At 34.1% G+C, this 25943-nt stretch overlaps 3 protein-coding genes, 1 long non-coding RNA gene and 1 other non-coding gene across 8 annotated transcripts; 1 reads left to right on the top strand and 4 right to left on the bottom strand.

The window, feature by feature from the left end:
- The first annotated feature begins 2627 nt into the window (after nucleotides 1-2627).
- On the top strand, nucleotides 2628-8121 carry LOC118058713 (probable CoA ligase CCL6). 2 transcript variants are annotated; one of them, XM_035071450.2, is made up of 19 exons: nucleotides 2628-3035; nucleotides 3838-3901; nucleotides 4008-4097; nucleotides 4210-4266; nucleotides 4416-4464; nucleotides 4557-4633; nucleotides 4766-4805; nucleotides 4897-4991; nucleotides 5127-5291; nucleotides 5477-5587; nucleotides 5716-5803; nucleotides 5907-5973; nucleotides 6051-6126; nucleotides 6198-6315; nucleotides 6630-6875; nucleotides 7038-7177; nucleotides 7323-7505; nucleotides 7589-7708; nucleotides 7846-8121. In XM_035071450.2, exons 1-19 carry the CDS (start codon nucleotides 2887-2889, stop codon nucleotides 7891-7893), a joined length of 1983 nt encoding a protein of 660 aa, XP_034927341.1. In that variant the 5' UTR covers nucleotides 2628-2886; the 3' UTR covers nucleotides 7894-8121. The 2 variants fall into 2 exon arrangements, with proteins under 2 accessions (XP_034927341.1, XP_034927339.1); XM_035071448.2 differs by having other exon boundaries at nucleotides 4005-4097.
- Nucleotides 3651-3724, bottom strand: TRNAI-AAU (transfer RNA isoleucine (anticodon AAU)). The gene has a single exon. It is a non-coding gene; the product is annotated as a tRNA-Ile (tRNA).
- Nucleotides 8122-8577: 456 nt separating the features above from the next.
- Nucleotides 8578-10496, bottom strand: LOC118058712 (cold-regulated 413 plasma membrane protein 1). Its single transcript, XM_035071447.2, has 4 exons — nucleotides 10208-10496; nucleotides 9396-9503; nucleotides 9255-9325; nucleotides 8578-9071 (listed from the first exon to the last, which is right to left on the bottom strand). Exons 1-4 carry the CDS (start codon nucleotides 10384-10386, stop codon nucleotides 8818-8820), a joined length of 612 nt encoding a protein of 203 aa, XP_034927338.1. The 5' UTR covers nucleotides 10387-10496; the 3' UTR covers nucleotides 8578-8817.
- Nucleotides 10497-13469: 2973 nt separating this feature from the next.
- On the bottom strand, nucleotides 13470-15026 carry LOC118058711 (allene oxide synthase 3). Its single transcript, XM_035071446.2, has one exon. It carries the CDS (start codon nucleotides 15024-15026, stop codon nucleotides 13578-13580), a length of 1449 nt encoding a protein of 482 aa, XP_034927337.1. The 3' UTR covers nucleotides 13470-13577.
- A 6171-nt stretch (nucleotides 15027-21197) lies between these two features.
- On the bottom strand, nucleotides 21198-23864 carry LOC118058710 (uncharacterized). 3 transcript variants are annotated; one of them, XR_004689219.2, is made up of 6 exons: nucleotides 23500-23863; nucleotides 23309-23367; nucleotides 22993-23119; nucleotides 22408-22638; nucleotides 22084-22255; nucleotides 21198-21726 (listed from the first exon to the last, which is right to left on the bottom strand). It is a non-coding gene; the product is annotated as an uncharacterized lncRNA (long non-coding RNA). The 3 variants fall into 3 exon arrangements; XR_004689220.2 differs by having other exon boundaries at nucleotides 21198-22255; nucleotides 22408-22628; nucleotides 23500-23864; XR_004689218.2 differs by having other exon boundaries at nucleotides 21198-22255.
- Nucleotides 23865-25943: the final 2079 nt, after the last annotated feature.

Here is a 25943-nt window from a genome sequence, read left to right as displayed (position 1 = left end):
CATTAAAATACTAGTCTAGCGATTGAGATACTATTATATTTCAAAAAATATATTTATTAAAAAAAAACAGCCACAAACTTCAAATAAAATTAGTTTTATTTTTTAAAAAAATACAAGGATATTTAGATATATATATAAAAAAAAAAAGGTAAAAGAGAAGAGATGAGAGAGTGAGGAAGATATAAAAGTCCAAGGGAATTGAATGGCCTCTTGTTTCGTTAAATTGCATTAAACAGGATTGTCTGCATGCAACCTACCAAACTAGGAAGGTGCTTATTGTCTGTGTTTTCTTCAAAGGAAGCCACCAGTTATCCTGAGTGGATGAAGTGATCAACACCTACCTCTCTCACTCTTGTCAAATCCAACCATCACCCTCCTTTTTCCTATCTAATTGCAACCATCTCTTTCTCTTTCATCTCACTTCGTGCCTTTTAAGCTCTGAAGTCTTTTTTATATTATACTTGTTTTATTTTATTTTTTTAATAAATTTTTTTATTAAATTAATTTTTTTATATGTTTTAAAATTATTTTGATATGTTGTTATTAAAAATAAATTTAAAAATTAAAAAAATATATTATTTTAATATATTTTTAAATAACAATTTAGACACTTCCTTGAACTTAATTTCAATGATATGTGATTTTACCTCTCGCAATTTTAATCCAAAATAAGTTAATTTTTTTTACAGATATATCTGTATAGATGAAGATAACTTTTCACGGGATGTCTGATGGATACATTTAAAAACTAGATAGAAAATATGAAATCCAAGAAAAATTTTGAACATGCGGAATAATTTCTTTGACAAGAATAATTATAATTTTTTAATTAATTATTGAATTGAATTATGTTAAAATCTTACCAGGACATTGTACAAACCATGTTCTTTATGCACCAATTGAAGTCGGAATACGCTCAAATTCAGCCTAGAACATGCTATTTTATAATTTTTTTCCTAGTTATTTTCTGATTTTTAGGTGTTTTGGGATTCATTTTTCTTTTTAGCCCAGGTCAATTTAACTACCATTTAAACAACTTTACAAGTTATTTTATAATAGATTTTATATTGTTCAAAATTTATGAAAAGATTTTCTATGTAGTTTAGTTTTATAAACTAAATTTGAGAAACTTTGATCATTTATCGGTGTTAAATACCCAGGATGCTAGACTTAGCCTTATAAAATCTCTTCGGGTTTAATTGCAATCTAAAAACAAATCTCTCGGATTTGACAACAATCCAGTGGTGTTGTTCGGCTCATTATATAACCGGAGCAGGGAGTAAAGGGTAGCCGAAAAGGTAGTTAGATAATTTTAATTGTCAACGTGGCAGTTTTTCCTCACTTTTTTTTTTTTTTCTTTTCAATCGGTTTTAGCTAAGTTTGCAGGCGTAGTTTTGACTTTTGAGGGCTACCATCAAAGTGAAATTGAAAATATGGCTAATATCTAAAAGAAAAAAAAATTGGTAGTTTTTTTGAAAAGTAATGTAAATCATGTTTTTTTAAAAAATTAATTTTTAAAATATAATTTAAATTGTTCTAACGTGCTAATTTTAAATATAATTTTTAAAAAAATAAAAAATATATTATTTTAATACATTTTAATAAAAAACACTTTAAAAAATAGTTGCAACAATACTCCGAAACAAACAAAAATTACACCTCACTAAAAATGGTCCATCCACATGAAGTAAAGATAAGTTTGTTTTTACTATCAAAAGATATATTTAAAAATATTTATTTTTTTATTTAAATATTTTATAATTATATTGATATGTTAATATTAAAATAAATTTTAAAAAAATAAAAAATATATTATTTTAATATATTTTTAAATAAAAATTATATTAAAAAATAAACACTATCACTCTATATAATCTCCAGCTCCCCTCCCAAAAAAAAAAAAAATCACGTAACTCTGAAAGATCAGGAGGACTAGTCGAGGATTATCATTGTGTTTTTAACATGTATTTCGACATTCATGACTAAAATAAATAAAGAAGGCTTGACCTGGCCGAGATGATTGATGGAATATAATTCAATTTAAAGCAGTCCTTTTTGCCAAGAATTGAAAGGCGTGATTAGACCGTCAAGCATGCTACATGTAGACTAACAATTACAGCAGCGATTAGCTTATTATCCTTCTTCTTTTTTTTCTTTTTTTTTTAATTAACGTGGATGTTCAGGTCAGCTTGCACGCACCACGACTAATCTCACGGCCCACTAAACATCCTACAAGCTCAGTGAGCAAGTAAGGCACCGTGAGGATGACAGACATACCACACAGAAAAGACCCAATAGAAATAGGAAAGGAACAAACTCTTCAGCCCCACTCCCACTAAAATTCAAACCAAAATTTAAAGGAAGAAGAGCTGCCCCAATAACCACTGAGCCAACAACCTCTTGTTAGCTTATTATCCTTTTGATCAAGCTCTTAGCAGCCCTGAACTTAGCCTTCCAGGAGTCAAGGAGGCCATCAAGATCACAAGAGTTTTAATCAGAATGGGAAATCAGGTTAATTTCATGGGGTTGGAGGGAGGGGGCCAGCCCATCACTACCATAATAAACAACATGGTTGCAAGTAACTTACATAGAACAGTTCAAAGAGAAATCATAATAAAAACAGCAATAAAATTTGGTCAGATCTTTGCCCCTGCTAGTAATGCAAGAATTTATTGCAGCAGCTCAACAAACCCACCACCTCTTCTCACCCCTCTCTCCTTTTCTCTTTCTCTCTATCTCACACGTTTCTTAAATTCAACAAGAAATCTTATCACAAGCATCACCATAACTCCCATCTCCTGCTGCCCCCCTCTTTTTTCTTCTGTCATAACTAGCTGGCTTGATTAGTTCTTGAAACCCTTGCCGTTCTTTCGTTTCAGTCGCACAATGTCAATGGAATTCATCGTAAAAGTTGAAGAATCAAGACCTGCAAGTGATGGAAAACCATCAGCAGGGCCTGTTTACAGGTCCATTTATGCCAAAGACGGCCTCATGGATTTGCCTGCAGGACTAGAGTCTCCTTGGCAGTTCTTTAGGTATAAATCATCACCCTTTTGTTTCTCATTTATGTTAAAGAGATGTTCGATTATGGTACTGCTGTCTGTTAAGCATACAGATTGACATGGCCAGATTCTCTTCTTCTTTGGTTCTTGAAAATGAATATGCTTTGGAAAACTGAAGAGAGAGAGGCGTTTTTCATGCATTTTGGTTTCGGTTATGCATTCCCAGACTCAGATCGAATGTTTTTTTTAACTTCTCTTAGGCACACGATGATAGCTTGAAGTGAGCTTTTTCATGTAACGAATTGGATTTTTTTTTTATTCACATTTGCCCCTTTGCTTGTTGGGAATTTTGCTGTTATAATTCCAGGTCCATGGTAAGGGGGACAAAATTTGAAGGAAAAAAAAAAAACTTAAAAATCATGCATGAACCCTCTACTAAGGGCTATTTGATCATATCAAATCATGTAATTTTAAATTGTCAACTAAGGGCGATTGTTTGGTGACGAAATTGAGTGGAGGATATCAAATCGCCTTTAATTGCAAGAAAAAGGGTCAATTTTTTTGGACCTAAATAAATAGAGGGTTTGATAGATCTAACTTTGAAAAGTAGAGGGGCCATTTGATCAATTATAAAGTAATAAAAATGATTGGCCCATGCAGGTTTCGAACCTGCGACCTTCGCGTTATTAGCACGACGCTCTAACCAACTGAGCTAATAGGCCATTTGTTATCGTGTTTACTTCTTATAAAATTGGACTAATAATAACTCTGTCCTGTGAAGAACATATTCAATCATTTTGAATTTTTGATGAATTTTCCTATTGATGGTGTAAAGTGATTCTGCTCTCAAGAACCCTGAAAACAAAATGCTAGGTAGGCGGCAAGTCATTGATTCCAAGGTACTATTTCATTGATCACATGTAATTCGATCACTAGAAGATATCATATAGACATAAATGAATTTCCCATAGAAGAAACTGAAAAGTCCTTGACACAAACTAGCAGGCGGGTCCTTATGTGTGGCTGACATACAAAGAGGTTTATGATTCTGCCATGAGGATGGGTTCCGCAATGAGGAGACGCGGTGTCAATCCTGTAAGTTTTAAACTTAGACTATTCGCTTCATAATTTGGTGATGATAACTGTCTTTTTCCCCTAATGATTAATGTAAGTAATCAACTTGGAAACGTTGGATTTTCATTACTAGGGAGACCGTTGCGGTATATATGGTTCCAACTGCCCAGAATGGATCACTGCTATGGAGGTAAATTCTACGTGTCATACCAGACACAGTTCACCTTTTTCTTTGAGCTCAGCGGACATTTAACAGTACTGGTCATTTTTGAAGTTTTTCTCAAGGAAACTGGATCATAACTTGTTAAATTTGATATATTTGTGTTTGTTCTTTCTCAGGCTTGCAACAGCCAGGCCATAACATATGTACCACTCTATGACACTCTTGGTATTGCTTCCTTTTATTCTTCAATCAGTCTCAGTTCACTTCTGGAATGACCTGTTGAATTCTCACTGCGTAACTTGGCTTAACAATCACAGGGCCTGATGCTGTGGAGTTCATCATCAATCATGCTGAAGTTTCAATAGCCTTTGTCCAAGAGAACAAGCTCTCTTCTGTACGTTATCATTCTATCTAAATCGGGAGCTGATGTTCTTATATCTCAGAGTGGCATCTTGATCTTTTCAGAACTTTAATAAATGATATATAATGTGTTGTTTGTTTAACACAATTGCTGCTCTTTTTGCAGATTCTATCTTGCCTTCCAAAGTGCTCTTCAAATTTAAAAAGTAGGTCCAAAGACTAATAAAAGGTCCTCTTTTTTTAAAGTTCTGAGAGGATACTCTAGAGTAACAATTGACTGTGATTCTCTTTGTTCAGCTATTGTCAGCTTTGGAAAAATTTCTGACATGCAAAAGAAGGAAGCTGATGAACTAGGGGTATCTTGCTTTTCATGGGAAGAATTTCCTCAGTTGGTATGGTGGTGACCTTGACTTCTCCTCTTTCATAATTGATCATTTAACTCTTTACGTTTAATTGATCCTTGATGTCATAGTAGTCATTCAAGTTGGATTTATAAGAGCTCTGCCATGCTGCCCATCTTTTGACAGGGGAGTTTGGATTGTGAATTACCTCCAAAACATAAGACTGATGTCTGCACAATAATGTACACTAGTGGAACAACAGGAGAACCAAAAGGTGTCATCCTAACCAACGGGGCTCTCATGGCAGAAGTATTGTCTGTGGACCAGCTACTTTTTCTGACAGACAGAGTGGTGAACAACTAAACACATATTATGTTTTCAAATCGTTTCTGATTAACCCCCTCAAGTTACAAAGTTGATATTTCTTAGATTTTTTGTCTTAGGAAACAGAGTAGTTGCCCTCTACGGGCCAAATGCCTTGATTTTGCGTGTTGATAGTTTAGCAATGATCTAATATTGAGTTTTCTGTGTTATAGGCTGCAGAAGAAGATTCATACTTCTCTTTCCTACCCTTGGCCCATGTATATGATCAAGTAATTGAGACCTATTGCATCTACAAAGGTGCCTCAATAGGATTTTGGCGAGGGGTAAGATGAAGAATCAATTTTTCTTGCAATGATTCCATGCCTTCTGTTTTTATTTGTTTTCCCATTATCTTTAATCATATCACCTTTGAATTGTATGTACTGAGGTTGGTCTTGCACTCTGCTTATAGGATGTAAGATACTTGATGGAGGACGTCCAAGAACTGAAGCCAAGTATATTTTGTGGGGTTCCTAGAGTTTATGACCGCATATATACTGGTATTGTATACAATTATAACTGGATACGTATATATTGTATTAGATATGTAGATTGTAGGTCTTTGCTATTCCATGTCTTTAACTCTAATACTTCTTCTTGAAGGAACACTTGCTAAAGTTTCAGCTGGAGGCGGATTAAAGAAGAAGTTATTTGATTTTGCCTATAACTTGTAAGTTTGTAATGTTTATCACTTGGATGTTATCGTCTGTGTAATTAGTGTAAGACTAATTAAGAAGCTGTTGGCAGCAAGTTGGGTTATCTAGAGAAGGGATTTCCACAAGAGAAAGCAGCACCCCTCCTGGACAGGCTTGTCTTCGATAAGGTTGGCCAGTGTACCCTTTAGTCCTGTCTTAAACTTCGATTCTGCAATCTAAAATGTGTTGATTTTGGCAGACAAAGCAAGCACTAGGGGGGAGAGTACGTATCTTGTTATCTGGTGCTGCTCCTTTGCCTAAGCATGTAGAGGAGTTTTTGAGGGTCACATCCTGTTCTACTTTATCACAGGGATATGGTACGATAGAATAATTTTTCTGCTCAAGTTTGTTGTGATAGTGGAAGATATGCATCGATTCATATTCATGCAATCTTAAATAATTTTGCCATTAAACTTAGCATAAGTTTCAAATTGAAAATCAAATTGTTGCTAACATAAATCTCTTCATCTAATATCTCTTCCGTTGATTTCTTGTGATGAGTTTAAAAACTGATTCTAGTCTCCAGGAAAGGCCTGTGTTCTGCAGTGCTGCATCCAATGCATTGAAGTAATTTACATTTTTCTCTGGACTACTCTCCGTCTACTTACTTTTGAATGGTTCTGGGTGATAGGTCTCACTGAAAGTTGTGGGGGCTGTTTCACATCCATAGGCAATGTGTATCCCATGGTGGGAACTGTTGGAGTGCCCATGACAACCATTGAATCAAGACTCGAGTCTGTGCCAGAGATGGGATATGATGCATTATCCAGTGTTCCAAGGGGAGAGATTTGCCTGAGGGGAAGTACATTGTTCTCTGGTTACCACAAGCGAGAAGATCTAACTAATGAAGTCGTCGTTGATGGATGGTTTCATACAGGTAAAAATAAGTGATGCCTTTTTTTCCCTTGATCTTTAATTTGAAGATGATAAGAAAGCTGCTTTCAATGGACATGTGTGGCTTATCTTGGAATCATACTCAACTACCTGGGACCATTTTTTTTCTTTACCGTGAATAGGCATGATCTTCAAACTATTGCAGGTGACATTGGAGAGTGGCAACCCAATGGAGCAATGAAGATTATTGACAGGAAAAAGAACATATTTAAGCTATCTCAAGGTGAATACGTTGCTGTAGAGAACCTTGAAAATGTCTACCTGCGATGCCCTCTTATAACATCGGTATGTAGAACCAAAAGGATGGAAACCATATTCATAGAATATTACAAGTAATCAGGCTGCTAATGATCTATATACGAGCACTACAGATACCACAAGTTTCTGCATTCTTCTGATCTATCAGTTGGTCACTTTTTCTGGTGCACAGATTTGGGTCTATGGAAACAGTTTCGAATCCTTTCTTGTTGCTGTAGTTGTCCCTGACAGACAGGCACTTGAGGATTGGGCTGCAAACCATAACGAGACTGATGATTTTAAATCGTTATGCAAAAATCTGAAGGCAAGGAAATATATACTCGATGAGCTCAATAGCATTGGTAAAACAAACAACGTATGTTCATACCTGGCTCTATCACGTCTTTCTAATTGCATTTAATTATGTTTCCTCAACTGACACAAAGGATATTGGCACAGCTTAGAGGGTTTGAAATGTTAAAAGCTGTTCATTTGGAACCACATCCATTTGATATGGAGAGGGACCTGGTAACTCCTACATTCAAGCTCAAGAGGCCACAATTACTCAAATGTTACAAGGTTTGCCTTGTTCTGTCTTTTGCCAAATTAGTACAAAATTAGCCTGCTAATTGAATTATTAAACAGATTTTACTTATCAAACATTCAGGTATTCTAACATCATCTGTGATTTGATGTTCCAATATCATTGTGTGTAGGACTGCATTGATCAACTGTACAGTGACGCAAAGGGCTTGAAGGCATGAGAGCAGTTCAGAAAGTTAGAAGGCAGAGTCAGCTATGCAGAGCTGTCTCTGGAATTTCAATATATAGATTCCTTCATTTCCCTTGTTAATCTTTTGCTTGAAAACCTTAAGAAGAGGAAAAATTTATGCAAGATTTTCAGTACCTGTACGTTTATGATAATTTATTGTCAATGTTCGTATATAAAAAAGACTGATTGAAGATTTCCAAGTAGAAAATTTATTAGGTTATTCCAAATTTCAATCATGTGATTGGAGATTAATATTTTTTTTTTCTCATTTTCATTCTCTTGGGGTCATTAAGTTTTCCAAGGGAAAATACCAATTAGAAAACACCAGGAAAAAAAAAAAATCAACTCAGCTCATCATGCATGTGCTTGAACTTAGAAGATTGCAGATTTTAACTAAAAGAAAATGTTCATTTAGCAGCCTGAGCTCCTATGAAAATGAAAGCCTCACAGCATCAGTAACATTAAATTTTGTTGCCAAGCATCAATGCTTTCCATTCATAGGAAAGGTCTTGCTGCCCCAGTTCTGTGATGAAGGATAGGCAAGCTGTAGGTGAATGTGGCTGCTTTCTCATTAAACCATTTCCAGAGGCTATTTAAAAGAAAACAAATTGATGGTTGACGATTATCAATACCATGGTCCTACTATGGATCCATGGTGCGTTAACAACAGCTCCAATTATTGGGAACACGACATGTAACTTGTTTTTATTACAGGTGAGAGCAATACAAGAATCCTTCAAGGTTTGTTCAGCAAACAGTTTGATTTTGTACAGCAATGCCAATAGATAACTGAATGATAGTCTCGATAACACATCAATCACAACGAATTTGAATGTCACAACAAATTGATGAAACAACTAAAAAACACTTAAAAAGCCTGCTAATAAGGCTACAGTGCACATCTGCTGAGGTGTGCTTAAAGCAAACCAATCAGCAATGCCCAGACAGGATAAACAAACAGAAGTATTATGCCAACAGTGTTGGATATGCCATGTGCTTTGGTGAAGGAGTTTCTGAACCCACCCGATGCCCGGATGTGTTCTTGCAGCAAATAACATGCGATGGCTAGACATATGACCACACCAATCCAGTTATTCCTTATCGTGCTTGCAAACAAACTAGGAGCCACCACTATTAGAAGAATCAAAGCACCAGGCATTTCAAGCCAATCTGCAATAACAGATATGGTAAATTATCATGCATAGATTGCCAAGAAAATTGATATACATTTACTCAATGGACATGAGAGCAGCTTTTTGTCTGAGAATATATAAAATGGTAATGGTAATGGCTAGGAAAATCAATGTTTCATACGGAAAATCTCGAGTCACAATGAAGTAAGCAGCTCCTTACCTGGGAAACGTTTTGGGAAGAAAAGACGCAATATAACAGCAACGAAAGCGATCCACTTTCCAACATCTCCTCTGCACAAAGAATAATGAAAAAAATGTGGTGGGGAATCCATAGAAAGCTGCTCGAAGAACGTAAACTAACCTGAGCAGGCTGAACAATATTGATGGAAGAGTGAAGAAGATGTAAGGGATTAATAGTCCAGTAAGAATGTTGGTTTTCCAGTTCGTTCGATCCAAGATCAGTAGATAACTGCAAGGAGCACAATAAGGATGGCATATCAGGCGAAAACATATAGTAGAAGACATCGAAGTGATCCAAGTTATATCAATCCAGCACCAAAGCAACAGAAAAGAAGTGGACTGGAGAAACAGAATATAAGATGGTTAATTTGCAGCAAGGAAAAGAAAAAAAACTAATCATGTGCATAGCAGTAATTGCTGAATTAATCGTGTTCTTCAAAAAATTTGGTAGAGCAATTGCAATTTACAAGAAATCTCATGTATCTACTGCACAATAACTTTAAGTTATCCATATATCAGCCATTTTATTTGTGATATACATATTTGTAAGGGTGGGAGATCAACAAGTTAATCTTTGCAAGTCCCAATTCTCAAGAAATCCTTTAGACACAAGCACAATTATACCACATATACTGAATTAAGAAGCATAACTCAATTATGCAATCGCTACATGCTAAAGCTTAAGATAATGGTTTCACACAGTTATTCAAAAATATCAACAATAATTCATCAGCATAAGCAAACAAATTAAAGGCTAACACGTTCACTTTTCAAACAACCAAATTCTTAATTTGCCACTGATTCGGTAGATTAATGCTGCTACACTGACAAGCAGACATCTATTAAATTAACATCATCATAATAAAATAATAGTCCCTATATGTGGTGAGTATATTTAAAAACAAAAGAGATCAAACTTCAAAGTATGCTTACATAGCAGCAAAAGCAGCGATCCATTCAAGAAAAGTGGTACCAAACCCTAACCCACCAAGCTTGACAGCATGATTAGCTAGCTTCTTAGCAGCATTGGTCAAGTCTTGAAAATCAGAAGCAAGCAAACTACTCTCCATTCCCTGATCCCTCCTCATCGCCAAGTAACTTTTCTTTCCCATCTCTTGCTCTCTAGCCTTTCTCACTCTGTTGACTATATAACCCACACCAACACCGTTATAATTCAAGAATCAGAACAGCTCTTTTGGAGACTAGACAGACAAGCGACGTGTACCAAGTGATAACTGGCACATCAGTACTGCCAGTTTAGATAGATAGAGACAGCTGTCTGTTCTTGCATGCTTCCGTGCCAAGTGGATATCCAATAATGTTTTGGTTGTTGAACTACTTAATTGTTGCCGATTGCCCTTCTTACATTACGTGTCCTCTCTCATCTCTAATTATTTTAGAGGAAACACACTTTGTTATTTATCACAAGAGGTGTATAATTTAGAACACCGAGACATTTCAGAACTATAAAATATGATTTAGTCCAAAGGTTTTGTTTTTTGTTTTGGCTTTAACATTCCTATGAATATGCATTAATATATACGCAGAAGATAGTAAAAAGTACGAGTCTTTACTTTGACTATTGCTTTTGTCACCTCAGGAGAGAGAGGAATGATATCTTGATCATGACAACAGTGGATTATTAATATTAGGATCTGAACAGAAATGAATCATTGAATCACCGAAGATATTGTTCAAATTAGGTTTTGCCACGTCCACTACTGTTCCCCACATTCAAATCAAATCAAATCAAATCTTGCGGCCGCTGTCTTGGCGTTACAATCGAAAACTATCTAACCCATTGCCTATAGCAATCGAAACTTTATGACCAGAGTTTATTTATTTATTATTATTTTTACTACTATTTTTTTACCCCAGGACTCGAAAGCTATCTGGTACACAACCTAGGCCAAGCCAACTTGTGTTTCCGGATCAAATGGGAAAAGCAGAAACCGAGCCCCAAGAATGAAACAGTACTGAACAATAGTAGAAAACAGCAATGGAGTAAATGCTTGCCATCTACGTAGTTAAATGTTGACACCAAAAATGGCTGGGCAGAACTTATCGCTGCAGTCCTCGTCAGAATGCTTCTTCCATGGATGGTCCTGAAGTTTTCATAAAATACGAAAAGAAACTGGCATGTTGCGATATTGAAGTTGTTCTAACACGAAATTAATTATATTGTTAGGTTGAAGAGCAATTAAATTATTGTCCTGGTATTGCATTACTATCTTGATGGACATTTAGAAAATATATTACGAAGTACTCAATTACTCATCATGCTCAATGACATGAAAAGACTAGCCTGATTGTCTTGTAAAATAAAATATTGTTTCTCTGTTATGTTGGAAAGAGTTACCTGATATAATTTTCGAGCGTTTTTTCCCGATTTGGTTCATGTTCTTATTAAATACTTGAAAGATTAAAGCTTCAAACACGTCAAGGTGATGATATACAATGGTGGATCACTAAACTTATTTCAGAAGATAGTAACGAATTGACACCGAGGAACAATAATAAAATAAATTCAATAATGTGTAGTTGTGGCCGCCAGAACCAAATGATTGGAAGATTTTGTTTGTCTCGTGAGTTTATTCATCTCCCTAACAAATCTCAAAGATAATCTTTGTTCAGATCAAGGAGCCAACATGTCAAGTTTCTTGTAATTATTTTAACAAGATTAATGCCATAATCAAGGAGACAACATGTCAAGATTTCAACCTTCATAACGGCGTTTTTTCCACACATAACTGGTGTAACGGTCGTTAACGCCATATAACTGCGTCATGGCCGTTATCCGTGTGAAATGCCGTTACCTCCACTTTTAGTAACGGCCGTTTTAAAAGACGATGCTGGGCCTGTCCTCTGAAATTGGGACCAAAACCGTACTCAAAAGTTTCCATCTTTTATCTTCTTTGGACCTTGAATCAACTCTGGGCCACTTATCCCAAAACGTTTTTCTTAATCAACCGTAATGGGCCCCCACCACTGTTGCTCAATAAATTATATAAACTGAAAAGATGCGAACCTTGTTAGGCGGGAATCAAAGGATACTCAGCCAATAAGTGCCCAGTCTTGTTTGCCGACTGTTGCCTGTTTAGGTTAACTGTGTTTTTCCTTATACTTCTGTTCCTGTTAAGAGTCTAGTTGCTCTAAATTGCTCAAGAATTCCTAGTTATGGACTAATAAATCAAGAGTTTTAATAATTAACCCTGCCAATAGTCCAGGACATACTTGTATTTATCTCTTTTAAAATGACAACGTTTTGTTGCTGCCTATGCAGCGAGAATTATCTTTATTACTAGTAAGTAGGTTTAGATAGTTTTTGTTTTCGTGGTTTAAAAAAAATAATTTTTTTTTAATGTTTTTGAATTATTTTGATATATTAATATAATAGATAAATTTTTTAAAATAAATTTTAATATATTTTTAAATAAAAAAACATCAAAAAATAATTATTACCGCAATACCAAGTACTACCTTAACAGATTTCATAAAATAAATATCATATCAGAGGAAAAAAAACCCTGCAAGAGATCGAATATTTTCCCTGATATATCAAGACCGGAAATGGAAATGGAAGTTTTAGCCAGCGACGGGTTTGTGATTTGTGTTTAATATGATACATGTGTGTTTTGTAAAATTACAGTTGAGTTAAGTGTCTGTTTAATAATTTTGGCAAATAACATTGAAAAAAAAAGGGAGGAGGTAGCAATCATGCAAGCTCAACAATCTTATCAAATTACTTGATCTCCAATTGCTCACGAAATACATATTCTGTACACATATATATATACTGTAACTATCAATAATATTCAAGCAATCAAAGATTTTATTTATTTTTGTATTTTAAAAAAAATTAATTTTTTTTATTTAAAATTAATATATTTTTTAAATATTTTTAAATCATTTTGATATACTGATATCAAAAATAATTTTTTAAAAAATTAATATTATATTAATATATTTTTAAATTAAAAAATACTTTACAAAGCAACTACAACCACACTTTTAAATAGAAAAAATAATAAAAAACCTTTATTCTCGTGACAATTGACTTGAAAAGCAAGCATAGATAAACATTATTATCGGTAATGTAAATAAAAATGTTTTTTTTTTCATGTTTTTTTATTTGAATATGTATTAAAATAATATTTTTTTTATTTTAAATATTTTTTAAAAAAATCTACACATCTTACCAATACAAAAACATAAAAAAAAATGATTTAAAATAAAATTTATTGAAATTATGATACAAACACAGCATGAAACTACGAAGGAGATGATTTTGGTATGGTCTTGTTCAAGTGCTCTTTGCCTTGATTAGAGAAGTGAAAGTCACTGTTGACCCCAAACCCAATGCACTAGAAGTTTCAACAGTAAATGTGTCATAACGCAGGAAAAACTCCACCAGCAAAACCCTGGACAGGAGTAACACCAGATCTTTCCCTGGACACTGCTTATTCTCTGCTGTTGGATCCTCAGTCTCACGTCCATTTGACCAATAAACATACCTCAATAGCTTCTCTCCATCCCCGACAAACCTATGCCCTACAAATTCCTCAGGATCATCAAAAATCCTAGGATCCTTTGTTGCAAACGGTTGGTATCCAAAGATCATTTCACCTTTCTTGATCTCAAAGGCTGCATCATGACTATGCACCACGATGTTATCCCTGGCCTTGCCGTATTGGAAGGGAACCGGAGGCTCAATCCTCAAAGCTTCAAAAACAACTGACTTGGTCAAAATCATCTTATCCAATGCTTGGAAAGTTACCCCGCCTTCCTCCTTAACAACAGTCCTGATTTCATGGGCAAGTTGGCCGTGTAACTTCTCTCCTGCTTTGCCGACCCACTTGATCAGTGTAGGAAACCAAACTTTCATGCCCCCAAAAGCATTGAAACCAGCAAGAAACACTAGGTTATGGCAAGCTTCATCTCTTTTGATCCCAAGACTCTCAGCTTTGTCTAAGACCGAACTCGAAGACGCATAAAACGCATCGTAAAGCTTGTTATAATCAGACTTTACAAAGATAAATGGCAACGGAAATGTACGCAAGAAAATATCTTCAAGATAGTTAAAACACTTTGGTAATCCCAGGGTCGCAAGCGGTGCAAGTTGTAAAGCCAACCATTTATTTACGATGGCAGGTCCTTCCGATCCAAGCTTTGTATCGGACGAATCTTTATCTCCAAATAGACGAAACACAAAGTCGAAAGACATTGCCTCGCTAGGCTTGTTGAAATTTGCTTTCTTTTGAGAAACTATTTCATCCTCAATGTTAATGAAAAGCTTCGACAAGCTAGCTCTAAAGAGAGGTATAAAGTCACTGTGCTTGGATGCTAGGGTTGACATAAAAAAGCATTTGAGAGAGGTGTGTTTAGGCTCAGAAGGGTCAAGATAGGCGCAAGCACGGTACCCCCCGGTGAAGGATACCGAGGGAAAGAAAGTACCATCAAGAACGTTATATTTTTCGACCTTAGAAGTGTCAAAGAGGACTGGAAACGAGACAGCATCAAGAACAGCAATGACTTTGGGATTTTTGGCAATGAAAGGGCCAGGAGGCATGTTTGTTTTGAAGATTGTGGATTCGTATTTCTGGACACGCGTACTAAAGAACTCATCTCTGCCTTGGTTATAGAAATAGTCTAGACGATCTCTGATTGCACCAAAGAAAGGGAGACCATAGTCACCAGGGATTGATTTTAATGAGAATTCTGATGTTTCTTCAGAAGGAGGAGACATTTTCATTTTCAGCTCTTGGAGTTGTGAAGAATGGCATCACTCCATGTCTATTTATATCTGTAAATTTACTGCTCTCTCGGTTTTACTTTTTTCACGCTCACAAATCTTCACAGTTCATTGACTGGTAATTAATTAGTACTATATTATTGTCTACAGTTTTAAAATTTGCATAGATAGTGAGATTTGAAGCAGTCATTAAAGCTTTAAAATCATAAAAAAATATCAATTCAATCTAGAAATTTAATATATTAAATGAAATCTTCAAATACAATTTTTATTATTTTATTTTTCTAATCTGTGTTTCATATCGGAGACAGCATGAGCCATAAGGTTGTGAATTACTGAACTGTATCTTGCAATTTCTTTATTGTAGACAGGAATCCAATCTGTGTTAAGTTAACTGTACCTTTTCAGTTCAGATATGATCAACCCTATCTACCACCTGCTTCAAGTGGATGGAGTTTAAAATTCCAGTCCTCGTTTCCCACGCTGATCGAGTTTATTACAGGAAAAACAAATAAAAAGAAATGAAGTCACACAAACAACTTTGGGTATTTGGGAGTGTGGTAGCGGTTATTTTTTAAATAATTTTTCATGTCGAAAAGCATGTTAATAATATTTTTTTATTTTTTAAAAATTATTTTTGATATCAGCACATCAAAATGATCCAGAAAGTACAAAACGCGCTCAATTTTAGCAAAAACAAAAAATTTGAAATTTTACAAAAAACTGGTTGGACCGCAGTGCCAAACGGCCGAGGAATTCTCACAGTTAAAAGAGATGGAATGCATCAAAATCTACTTCATCTCATTTCTTCTTGGCATGATCGGGAGATTATGGCATTCTTACACATATATCTGTGCGTGTAAAAGTTCGGGTTTCATCAAAACTGGATGGATATACATGAAAAGATAAGTTGATTAATTACTGTAGCTTCCACTCGTGCTTTGGATCCCATCAATTTTATTTTTAAATTTTATCTTTAAATTTTAAGAGATTTTCTGGCCAGGTGTCACCCAAAAAACGGGGTGAATTTCTTGGTGTCTCTGCCGGGTCCAGGAATCTCTCTCTCTCTCTCTCTCTAAAGGACCAGTGCCAGTTGGCGTGATAAGAAAAGCGCTTTATAAGACCTCTAAGCCTGAGAGTTCTGTTCCATTTCGTAAATAATGTTCAGCGTGAGGTGCTTCCATGCGCCCCTCCTCCAATTGCGGACTCCTTGTCAGAAGAGTTATCAAGCGCAGGGGAGAAGACTAGCAAGCCAGTTACAGTCTTAAGGGTTGGTGTTCGAATTCTCTTCTCATTGGATACAGTTGGAATTGTAGCTCTCTTTGCTGCTGTGCCAAGCGAGGGAGTTCTTTGATAACTCTACCGGTGCAGGCAAGTTTACTCGCTTCTCCTCCAATTGCATAAGAAAGATGGTTCTGGAGAGAAATCCTACCCGCAAGCATTTGCTTACAGAGGAAGAGGTAGCCGTTCCTAATTGACTTCAGTTTTGGAATTTTTTCACAGGAATTGGAACGATTTATGTGTTTTAAAGGTTTTTTTATTTTAAAATATATTAATATAATATTATTTTAATTTTTTAAAATTATTTTTAATAGTAGTATATCAAAATTATTTGAAAATATTAAAAATATATTAATTTAAAATTTTAATTTTTAATTTTTTAAAAAAATTACTTTCCAACTGCTAAACCGTAAATGACCATCTCTAAAGATTACAGCAAGAGAACAGACATGTGGGTCCATCCAGCCTGGCCTGGGGACAGGTTCTGAACTTCTGATAGACAGATACGACGTTGATGGACTGACAGAGAAACTATTCTCCGTGCTTCACGCGCATCGTTATATATATTCTACCTTTCATGAAATTGCATTTAAAACCCTCATAATTTACATTATTGTATATTCTACCAACTATTTAGAAGATTTCTGAATATGCCACTGTTAAAAACGAACGAACAGATTTTACACTTTCCCTCGAGCAAAACATGTGAAAACAAAATCATCATCATATATGTAATTAATGCTTAATATTCAATCTAAATGAATCATGATAAACATGCATCTGCCAAGTCAAAGCAATCAACCTTGTGCCATCAAACCATTAATTTCCACTTAATATATTGATCAATGGTCAGGATTTGTTAATTAGCAGGTGCCAATCTACTCCTACATTGAGCACAACAAATCTCCAATCAAAACAAAATCTTCAACCTCTAATAATTGCTTTTATGAAAGGATTTTTTAGCTGAAAATATAATAAGATAATTTTTCTTATATTAGTCAATCACACGTCAATTCATCTAGGGTAGTAAAACAGAACGCCTTTTTTCTAGAATAAAAAGTTGATGCCTACAAGTGAGGTAAACTGTAAGATTGATAAGCCGGCTACAACTGATTACAGCCAAAGAAAGCAATTTCAAAATGTAACATGATGTAAAATGTTCATGCTCATTGATGGTTACAATCAATTTTGAAATAATCTTTTTTTATTTTTTAAAATTAAAAAATCAATATGAAAAAAAAATAAGAATGAAAAATAATAAAGAATTAATTTAAAAAAAACATTTTTTAAAATGCATAGATATAAAAATAGTTGTTTAGCTGTCCTAAAGTCCGTGTTCTTAGTCAAAATAATTCAATTATTTGACATTACTAATTTGTATCTCATTTAGATGTAAATTCGCATGTTTTCCATTCAATCCTGCTTTAATTTGGATAATCAATAGAGTTGAGAGAAATGCATAGTTATTTTTTGTTGAATGAAAGAAGTATTCGTGCAAGTCTGGATTTACGCGTTAGAAAAAAAATAGCTCAATTAATGGTCATGCATTCACACTTCTATATATTATGTTAAAGAACTATTTCAATTCAATAATTTAAATTGTTGTATGAGGTTTTAAGATATAATTTATATTATTCTATAACAAATTCCATCAAGTAAAAGCCCTTTAAATTTAAAACTTGCACGTTCACATTACCTTGTGGTTAATTTTTATCAAATAAATAGAGATTGTAAGATTTAAACTCGTGACCGTTTAATCATTAAAACTTTAATATCATATCAAAAAAATAATTCAATTCAGTAACTTAAACTGTTAAATAAAATTTTAAGATATAATTTATATTATTTTCTAATATGCTGCTATTTTTTTTAACTTTGTAATGATAGATTTTACACTTTTAATAAATAAATTTATATTGAGATAATATCAATAACAACAACAATAAATATAGCTTGCATTTCATACGCAATAGTATTTTATATATATATAAAAAGTAGGCTTGAGCTTCGGACCTCCCGGAAAGGAGGAGGAGATTATATCTTGTATTTGGATGGAAAGCAATTTGCAATAACAAATCTTGCCATCCTTATTTTTTATTATTATGTTAATTGCTAAATATATATATATTTAATAATTCAATTTAGTTTGCTAATTGAGAATATAATATTTAATTTTGTATTGTTCATCAGATAAATCAAGCTCCCAATAATTCAATAACATTCCAATTAGAGCATTATTCACCTTTTTTTTTCTGGAGAAATACAAGTTTAAATTCATTAGTGTAAATAAAAATGTACCACTCATGTGTAAATAAAAATCATATCAATTGATGATATATAAGGAAGGATAACATTATTTTTCTTTTCATTTAAATGCAAGGTTATACAGTAGATTTCAATGCCTATGATGATGATAATGATGATGATGATGATGATGATGATGATGATAATAATTTGATGGAAAAAAATAAAAAAAAATTAATTTTTAATTTAAAAAAAAACATAAAAAAAATATATCAATTCTAGTCCAAAATTACTTGTAATCAATCAAATGTCAATTCATCTAGGCTAGGAAACATAATGCCTTCTTTCTAGAATAACAAGTTGATGCATCCAAGTTAGGTAAACTGTAAGAGCATCTCCAATGGAAGATGTTATTTCGAAGAGATAAATTGATAAAATAGCATTTTGAATAGTATAAATATAACTTTTTTTACCATGTGTATTCCAATGGAAAAAAACCATTTGAAAAGCCAATTCTATTAAAATGGAATAAATAAGTGTTTTATTCTTCTTCTTTTTATGATTTTGATGTTATTTTTTTCCACATGGCTAGATTTAATTGGTTTATTCTTTTGTTGGTCCCACTTTGTTAGTTTTAGCTATTTTGAAAGATATTTAGGAATATCATTTGTGGGAAAGAAAAGGCATTTTAGCATTTCATTTGGCTCTTCCTTTGGAGTAAGAAAAACAAATAAAGAAAAGCTAAAATATTACTTTTTTATTTTTGGCTATCCATTTAGCAACTCCATTGGAGATGCTTTAAGATTGATAAGCTGGCTACAAATTACAAAATGTCACGTAATGTCAAATGTTCATGCTCAATGATGGTTACAATTGATTTTGAAATAATAATTTTTTTTATTTTTTAAAATTTATTTTTAAAATTAAAATATCAAAATGATATGAAAATTTTAAAAATAATAATTTAAAATGAAAAAAATTAAGAATTAACTTTTAAAAAAATATTTTTGAAATGTAAAAATAAAAAATGACTGTTTAGCTCTCCTGAAGTGCATGTTTTTTGTCAAAATAATTCAATTATTTGACATTACTAATTTGTATCTTATTTGGATTTAAATTCACATGTCTTTTATGTCAATCATGTTTTAATTTCAAAAATCAATAAAGTAGAGAGAAAAGATGGGGGCATATTTTTAATTAGGTACTTTTTGTTGAATGAAAAAAATATCATATAAGTCAGGATCTACATATTAGAAAAAAAAAATAGCTTGATTAATGGTCACGCACTCACTGTGTTAAATAATTATCTCAATTAATTAATTTAAGTTGTTATATGAGGTTTTAAGATATAATTTATATTATTTTTTAACATATTCCTTCAAGTAAAAGCTCTTTGAGTTTGAAACTTGTACATCCATACTATCTTGTGATTGGTTTTTATAAATAAAAATGATAAAATTCAAACTCGTGACCGTTTGGTTATTGAGATTTTGATATCATATCAAAAAATAATTCAATTCAATAATTTAAATTATTAAATAAAATTTTAAAATAAAATTTATATTATTTTCTAATATGCTACTATTTTTTTTAAACTTTGTAACGGGGAGATTTTGCACTTTTAATAAATAAATTTATCTTTTAATAAATAAATTCATCTCGACACAACATCAACAACAAATAGCTTGCATTTCAGATGCAATAATATTTTTTATATATAAAAAGTAGGCTTCAACTTCGGACCTCCCGGAAAGGAGGAGATTATATATTATATTTGGATGGAAAGCAAGGTTATACAGTAGATATCAATCTTGAACAAATAATTATCTGTTGCTTTTAAGAGAGGGAACAATCTCTGGAAACACCCCGTCTGCTATTCCTCTCTTCATTGATTTAAAAATAAATAATTAAGGGGTTATATATATATATATTGGATAATCTGCAGGCTAACGTATCTTTTTTCCCCTTTCAGAACATATTTTCTATTTGCCAATCTGAGCAATGAGTATTTTTATTTTATTTTAACTGTTAGAGGATCTTGAATCAAGTTTTATATCTGACTAGATCTTCTCAAGTTCTAGACCATTCACATGCATCCATCCAACTTGAGGATTAAAAAAAGAAAGATCTTTCTTTCACAGCCTTTAATTAATAAGATTAGAAACCAAGAAAATAATGAGAAACAAACCCACTTGTTGCCTAAGCTGATACATAGATAGCATCTTGAGATTTCATTAACCTACCCAGACTTTGTTCGGTCTTTCCCCCGACACCTACCTTTGTTCCCCTTGGGATATGGAGGATTCAAATCTGACGTGTCAAGTTTTGCAACAAAGAAAAAAAAAAAACATGCGAATCGTGCAAATTGATCACGGGAGAAATGAGATGTCGGTTTTCTCCTCAGTTTCTCAATGGCAATTACTTCATACATTCGACTTGATATTGCAGAAGTTCCAGTCAAATAAGCCACCGAAGCGAAAGGACGTTTGAATCCAAACTCAAAACTCGAGAATCACACTTTTCAAACAGCCAATTATATACATGTTGCAATAAAGGATATTCAAATAAAATAAAATCATCGTTGCCCTCAGTATTTAAACCAAATGCATGGCCGCTAGCAAGCATGTATAAAATGGAGGAGGTAGATTATACTCGATCAAACCATTTCACATACATCTTCATCAGGATTCTTTTATCAAAATAAGATGATAATCCACTCGTTTTCTGTTCAAATAATGTACATTAGAGGTACAACGCGCTTCACTAACCAGCTTTTACCATAGAGATATCAGACTCAAACCCTAAAAAAGACAAGAAGAGAAGGCTGTCTTCATTGTGTAAAAGCTGCAACACCGTTGGCCTTGCTGTTAAACTAGGAAAGAACTGGTGGTACCAGCTACCAGGAAATTCACTTTCTACTTCTTGTAGTTCCCAGTTAAACACCTGTACATTAACAAGCATTCCACTCTGCTGCAATTCACGAGGGCCAGTGGGGCTTGAACATTCCATCACGGACTTTACACAACAGAACTAAAACAAACTAAGATTTCCTAAAACCCAGAGCTGGATCATCGAAGATATCACTTCATGTTGTATTGTTAATCTCAAGCCTGAAACACTGACATATCTGGGGGTGGTCCACAAACAGTCCTCCTGGGCCATTTACCAACTTCCCCTGAAAGAAAACATTACACCAATCAGTATGAATGCTTGACCTCCTAAACAATTTGCCGCCTTAACCAATCAGGGCTGTGATAAAATATGGCCTAAATGATAATTTTGTTTCAAGACAGAAAGAAATGTAATGGGAATTATGACATGTTGAAGAATGATGATGCATAGCCTAATATAGCAGTGAGAATTGATATGATCGATTACCGGAAAAAATGTCAAGATAAAATAATGTTCAATCGTGAAAATTCAAAGCATTTCAACATGTTTTTCCTGGATGAAACTATAAAATACATCAGCCATCTGAAGCAAACTATTTTAAAATGTTACTAATAGATAGGTGTGAATAGTAAGAATTCACCATGGGGATTTTCAGACTTAGCCCCAAAAGTTAGCTTGTCGCCTTGGCCAAACTAAAAGCTTCAGGTGTGTTGTCCCCTTCAGAGCAGTGACACAGTAAGCATTTATCTTTTATGCCTTATGCCTGGTTCAAGAACCCAAAAGCTTTGACAAGTCAAATTTATTTTTTGACCCTGTATATTGAACATTGTAGTTAAGAACTTGAATATTACTCAAAGCAGAAAGTACTATAAAAAATTTGTAGTTAGAGCATGCCACGGAGTGTGTGGGAAGGGTGTTGGCACATAGAGACATGTTCATATTGCTTCTTGAAAATTATTATTACCTTGAAACAAGAAAAAAGGGCAGCAAAAGGCAAACTTGGGTAGTAATCCTCGTCTTCTGCTTCATCTTCAAATGGTAGGTTATCTTCCTACATGGAATTTCCTTCAGCTAAAGTGCTAATCCTAGTCCTCTGAGCAGGATTAATTCCAGCCATTTTTTCCGCCCAAGCCATTCCCAAGAATCATCTGTTCCATCAGTATTGGTGCAAGATACGTCATATATCTGCAAGCCACTGAAGGTAGCTGAATGGTTAGGCAATGGCAGACAGGCTATCCAGCTTACAGCTTAAGTGTAAGCAATTTTGAATATTTTCTCCGCTAAAAATTACATCAGTAAGTTCCCATTAATGTTTTCATCCTAAAACAGTTTTTATCGGTTTTTAAAAATGGCAAGTTTGAGAAGTTTTCGGTAACAGGGAAAACTTGAAAATAACAAGACTTAAGGGTCTCTAATCAAGGAAAAAAGAGATTTAACGGTTATTTGAGCACAGGGTTAATGTTAACAATGCAGACCAAATACAGAGCTTCAAAGCTTATAATATCAGCTAAGCACCAGGACAAGAAAACATGATTAGTGATATGAATACCTTGATACATCAATCTTTTGCAATCTCATAAACTCTAAGCTAGAAAGCACCTCTACATGCTTCATTCCAGTAGCAACAGCAAAATCACCCAGGTTCTTACTTCTTAGCAAATTCAACCATCATCCCCCTGTTTATAGAAATCTGACCCCGTCAATGCTTTCCGAAAAGAAAATGGATAACATTAAATTAAATATGGGAATCAAGTTGGCATATGAATTGACATACTTCCACTCAACCAGAAAACATATAATCCCACTTCCAAACTCATTCGCATACATAAATAATAAAAAGAAAGAAAAAACAACAATTCCACTACCTTAACAACAGGAGATCGTTGTTGCACAAGCGCCACCCCATTATTCCTCGAATCATAAGCTGCATAAACAATAAGGCAAAAAAAAAAAAAAAAAGCACTCCCTCAATGCTTCCAACAACATCAACTCACACAAAAACAAACATCAAACCAACCATAAAAAGAAAACTCCCAAAAGCAATTAAATTAACAACCTTCAAGAGGAAAAGCAAGCTCGCCGCAAGGAGTGGGGCCATCAGCATCATTACCAGCACAAGGCAAAATATAAGGATCATCCAAATACCCAATTCTTCCCGCTCTTGTTAATGATACTAACAAATCAACTGCTAATTGCCCAACATTCCATATTGATAATGCAGGCTAAGAACCCGCAAAAAAATACCAAGACATAACACAAAATTAAGCATGTAATCATAACATTAACAAAAAACCCCTCTAAAGATTTAAACTTTATGAGAAAGTCTGAATCTTTAAAATATAAGAATTACAGTTGAAGCTTCCAAGTTAAGGTAAATTGGGTTTCTTTTTACTGCAAATAACGTTTCGAGTTCTTGTTGGTTCTTGCGACTTGAAGCAACAGATAGATTTTTGGGCTACGGTTTAACATTGACCCACGCTATTTTTTAGAGCCTAGTAGCCAAAATTGGGCCCTCATAGTTATGGGCCGGACACAGAGGTCTGGGCTCTTCTCTTTCTGAGATAATAGTTGGATACGTCTAGTATTCTGCATTTTCTGCTTCATTTTCCTGCCTTTCTGACTTTGTCGACAGTGTTTTCCTATCAAGGATTTCATGCTCTCAGTATCCCTGCCTGTTGCAATTTTCTCTTCTTCCTGAAATTTGATGTGGTTAATTGCCTGATGTAGAGAAAAAAACTTGTTTCTTTATGCATCGAATGTTTTTTGCTATTCTTATTTTGGTTCTTTAGTTTTGTGCTTCTTGTGTTCTTACTGCATGGTTGTTAAACCCATCAACCTAGCAAATTAATTCAAGGAAGTTAAAGCTCTATCTCGAGTCGAGTTTTTAATAACTCAATAAATCCAAGTTAATCCACTTGAATTTTTAGTAATCTGACAAAATGTAGCCATGTCTGCATCTAGAAAAAAAAACAAAAATAAAATGATGATATTTTAATAAAAATAATTGATATAGGTTGACTGGATAACCTTAATTCAAGTCTTTTTCCAGTTTAGTACTCGAACCAGCCATGCTCACTGGTACATGAGATATTGTTGATTCATGATTTTTTATTTCCTGTCTTCTAGGTCCCTACAAACTGGTTCGTGTCCTACACTGATGATAAGTGAGCTCGTTTTGGATTTCTCACATTGTTTACGTAGGTAATTTTACTGTGAAGCTATTGCCATGGTGGAGATGCATCAACAAAAGGTGATTCCATGGCTAATCATGGACGTATTCGAGATATACAAAGCTTGAACAATTCTCCTCGGGTTAAGACTTTACTTAAACACACACACATCTTCATGTCCCTAACCTTGCAAACCCTATATGTATTATCACAGTAGCATTGATAATTCTTGCTTGCTCCTTATTACCTGAATTACCCTGTTCTTTAGAGTTTTTAAATATGTATTATCCAAATTGATCCGGATAATAGAGGTAATTCGTTTTTTTCTTTTTCAATAGCACTCACTTTTATAAATTAATTAGTCGAATAAATTCAATAACATTAATTTACATTAAACTCGATCAGTACAGGTCACAAGCTCTGCAACTCGTATGCATGTATGAGGACATCCCAAGCAGTGATAACAGGGGCCATCACCCGCAAGTATCTCATCACAAACCAACACTGCTCTCGAATGTTCAGTATTTCTTGATGATTAGGCACAATAGTTAAAGGCAGAAACAATAGTGGTTTCTCCTTGTGATCATCGCATGTCCAAGTTCGTTTTTCAATGAACAATAAGCTAGTGTTGTTCTTATTAGAGCCTGAGATTTAATGCAATTTGTGTAGTTAGCTGACTCGTGAACAGATAAACTCCAAAACAATGCTACCATTAATGTCAAATCCATGATTAACATTAGTCATCAAACAATCCCAAAAACGTTGAACAAGTTTATCCAAAGCTTATAATAATGATAAACAATGCATGATTTGAAACAAGCACTGGAAATTAAGCAATCTAAAATATCTCCTTTCCCATCATACTATTGTAGCTATGAGCCAGCTTGTCTGCCTTCAGATGTTGGTTACTCCGTCATGCACTCAGGGTCCAGGTGTTGCTACAATATGTGCCGGGTGTAAAAGCACTAACAATGGCTAGTAGTCCATGATTGTTAAGAAGGAAACCACTTGTCTGATCCCCGTATCAATCGTGTTAGTCTAGAAGCACTAGATTCTTGACCATGGTCCATGCTAGCTGCTGTTTGTGCTCCAAAAGAAAGCCATCTGTACAGCACTAGGATGGTCTCCCATGTTACAGTTTCCTGTAAATTCTGGAGTTGCTTCCTTTGAATTTGCGATGTTTTTCAAGGTCTTTCTTGCTACTTTGATCAATAATTGAATTGTGGAAGCTCTATATTGGGCCCTCATGTACCAAACCACAATTTTTTCCAGATAAGCTAGAAAGGTGGGGTTAAGCATGAGCAGCAACATTGCATCAACCTGAAATGAT

Source organism: Populus alba, chromosome 9 (assembly GCF_005239225.2).
Source record: "Populus alba chromosome 9, ASM523922v2, whole genome shotgun sequence".
Classification (NCBI taxonomy): domain Eukaryota; kingdom Viridiplantae; phylum Streptophyta; class Magnoliopsida; order Malpighiales; family Salicaceae; genus Populus; species Populus alba.
This window is presented reverse-complemented; position numbering and strand designations above follow the sequence as displayed.

What these genes read in the sequence shown, in the direction of transcription:
- LOC118058711 (XM_035071446.2), bottom strand. Translation starts at nt 15,026, where the DNA reads ATGAAAATGTCTCCTCCTTCTGAAGAAACATCAGAATTCTCATTAAAA.
- LOC118058713 (XM_035071448.2), top strand. Translation starts at nt 2,887, where the DNA reads ATGTCAATGGAATTCATCGTAAAAGTTGAAGAATCAAGACCTGCAAGT. An exon ending in TCTCCTTGGCAGTTCTTTAG is followed by an intron (nt 3,036 to 3,837) that starts GTATAAATCATC and finishes GATGGTGTAAAG; the next exon opens with TGATTCTGCTCTCAAGAACC. An exon ending in AATGGATCACTGCTATGGAG is followed by an intron (nt 4,267 to 4,415) that starts GTAAATTCTACG and finishes GTTCTTTCTCAG; the next exon opens with GCTTGCAACAGCCAGGCCAT.
- LOC118058712 (XM_035071447.2), bottom strand. Translation starts at nt 10,386, where the DNA reads ATGGGAAAGAAAAGTTACTTGGCGATGAGGAGGGATCAGGGAATGGAG. An exon ending in ATCGCTGCTTTTGCTGCTAT is followed by an intron (nt 9,504 to 10,207) that starts GTAAGCATACTT and finishes TGCTCCTTGCAG; the next exon opens with TTATCTACTGATCTTGGATC. An exon ending in CTTCCCAAAACGTTTCCCAG is followed by an intron (nt 9,072 to 9,254) that starts GTAAGGAGCTGC and finishes CTGTTATTGCAG; the next exon opens with ATTGGCTTGAAATGCCTGGT.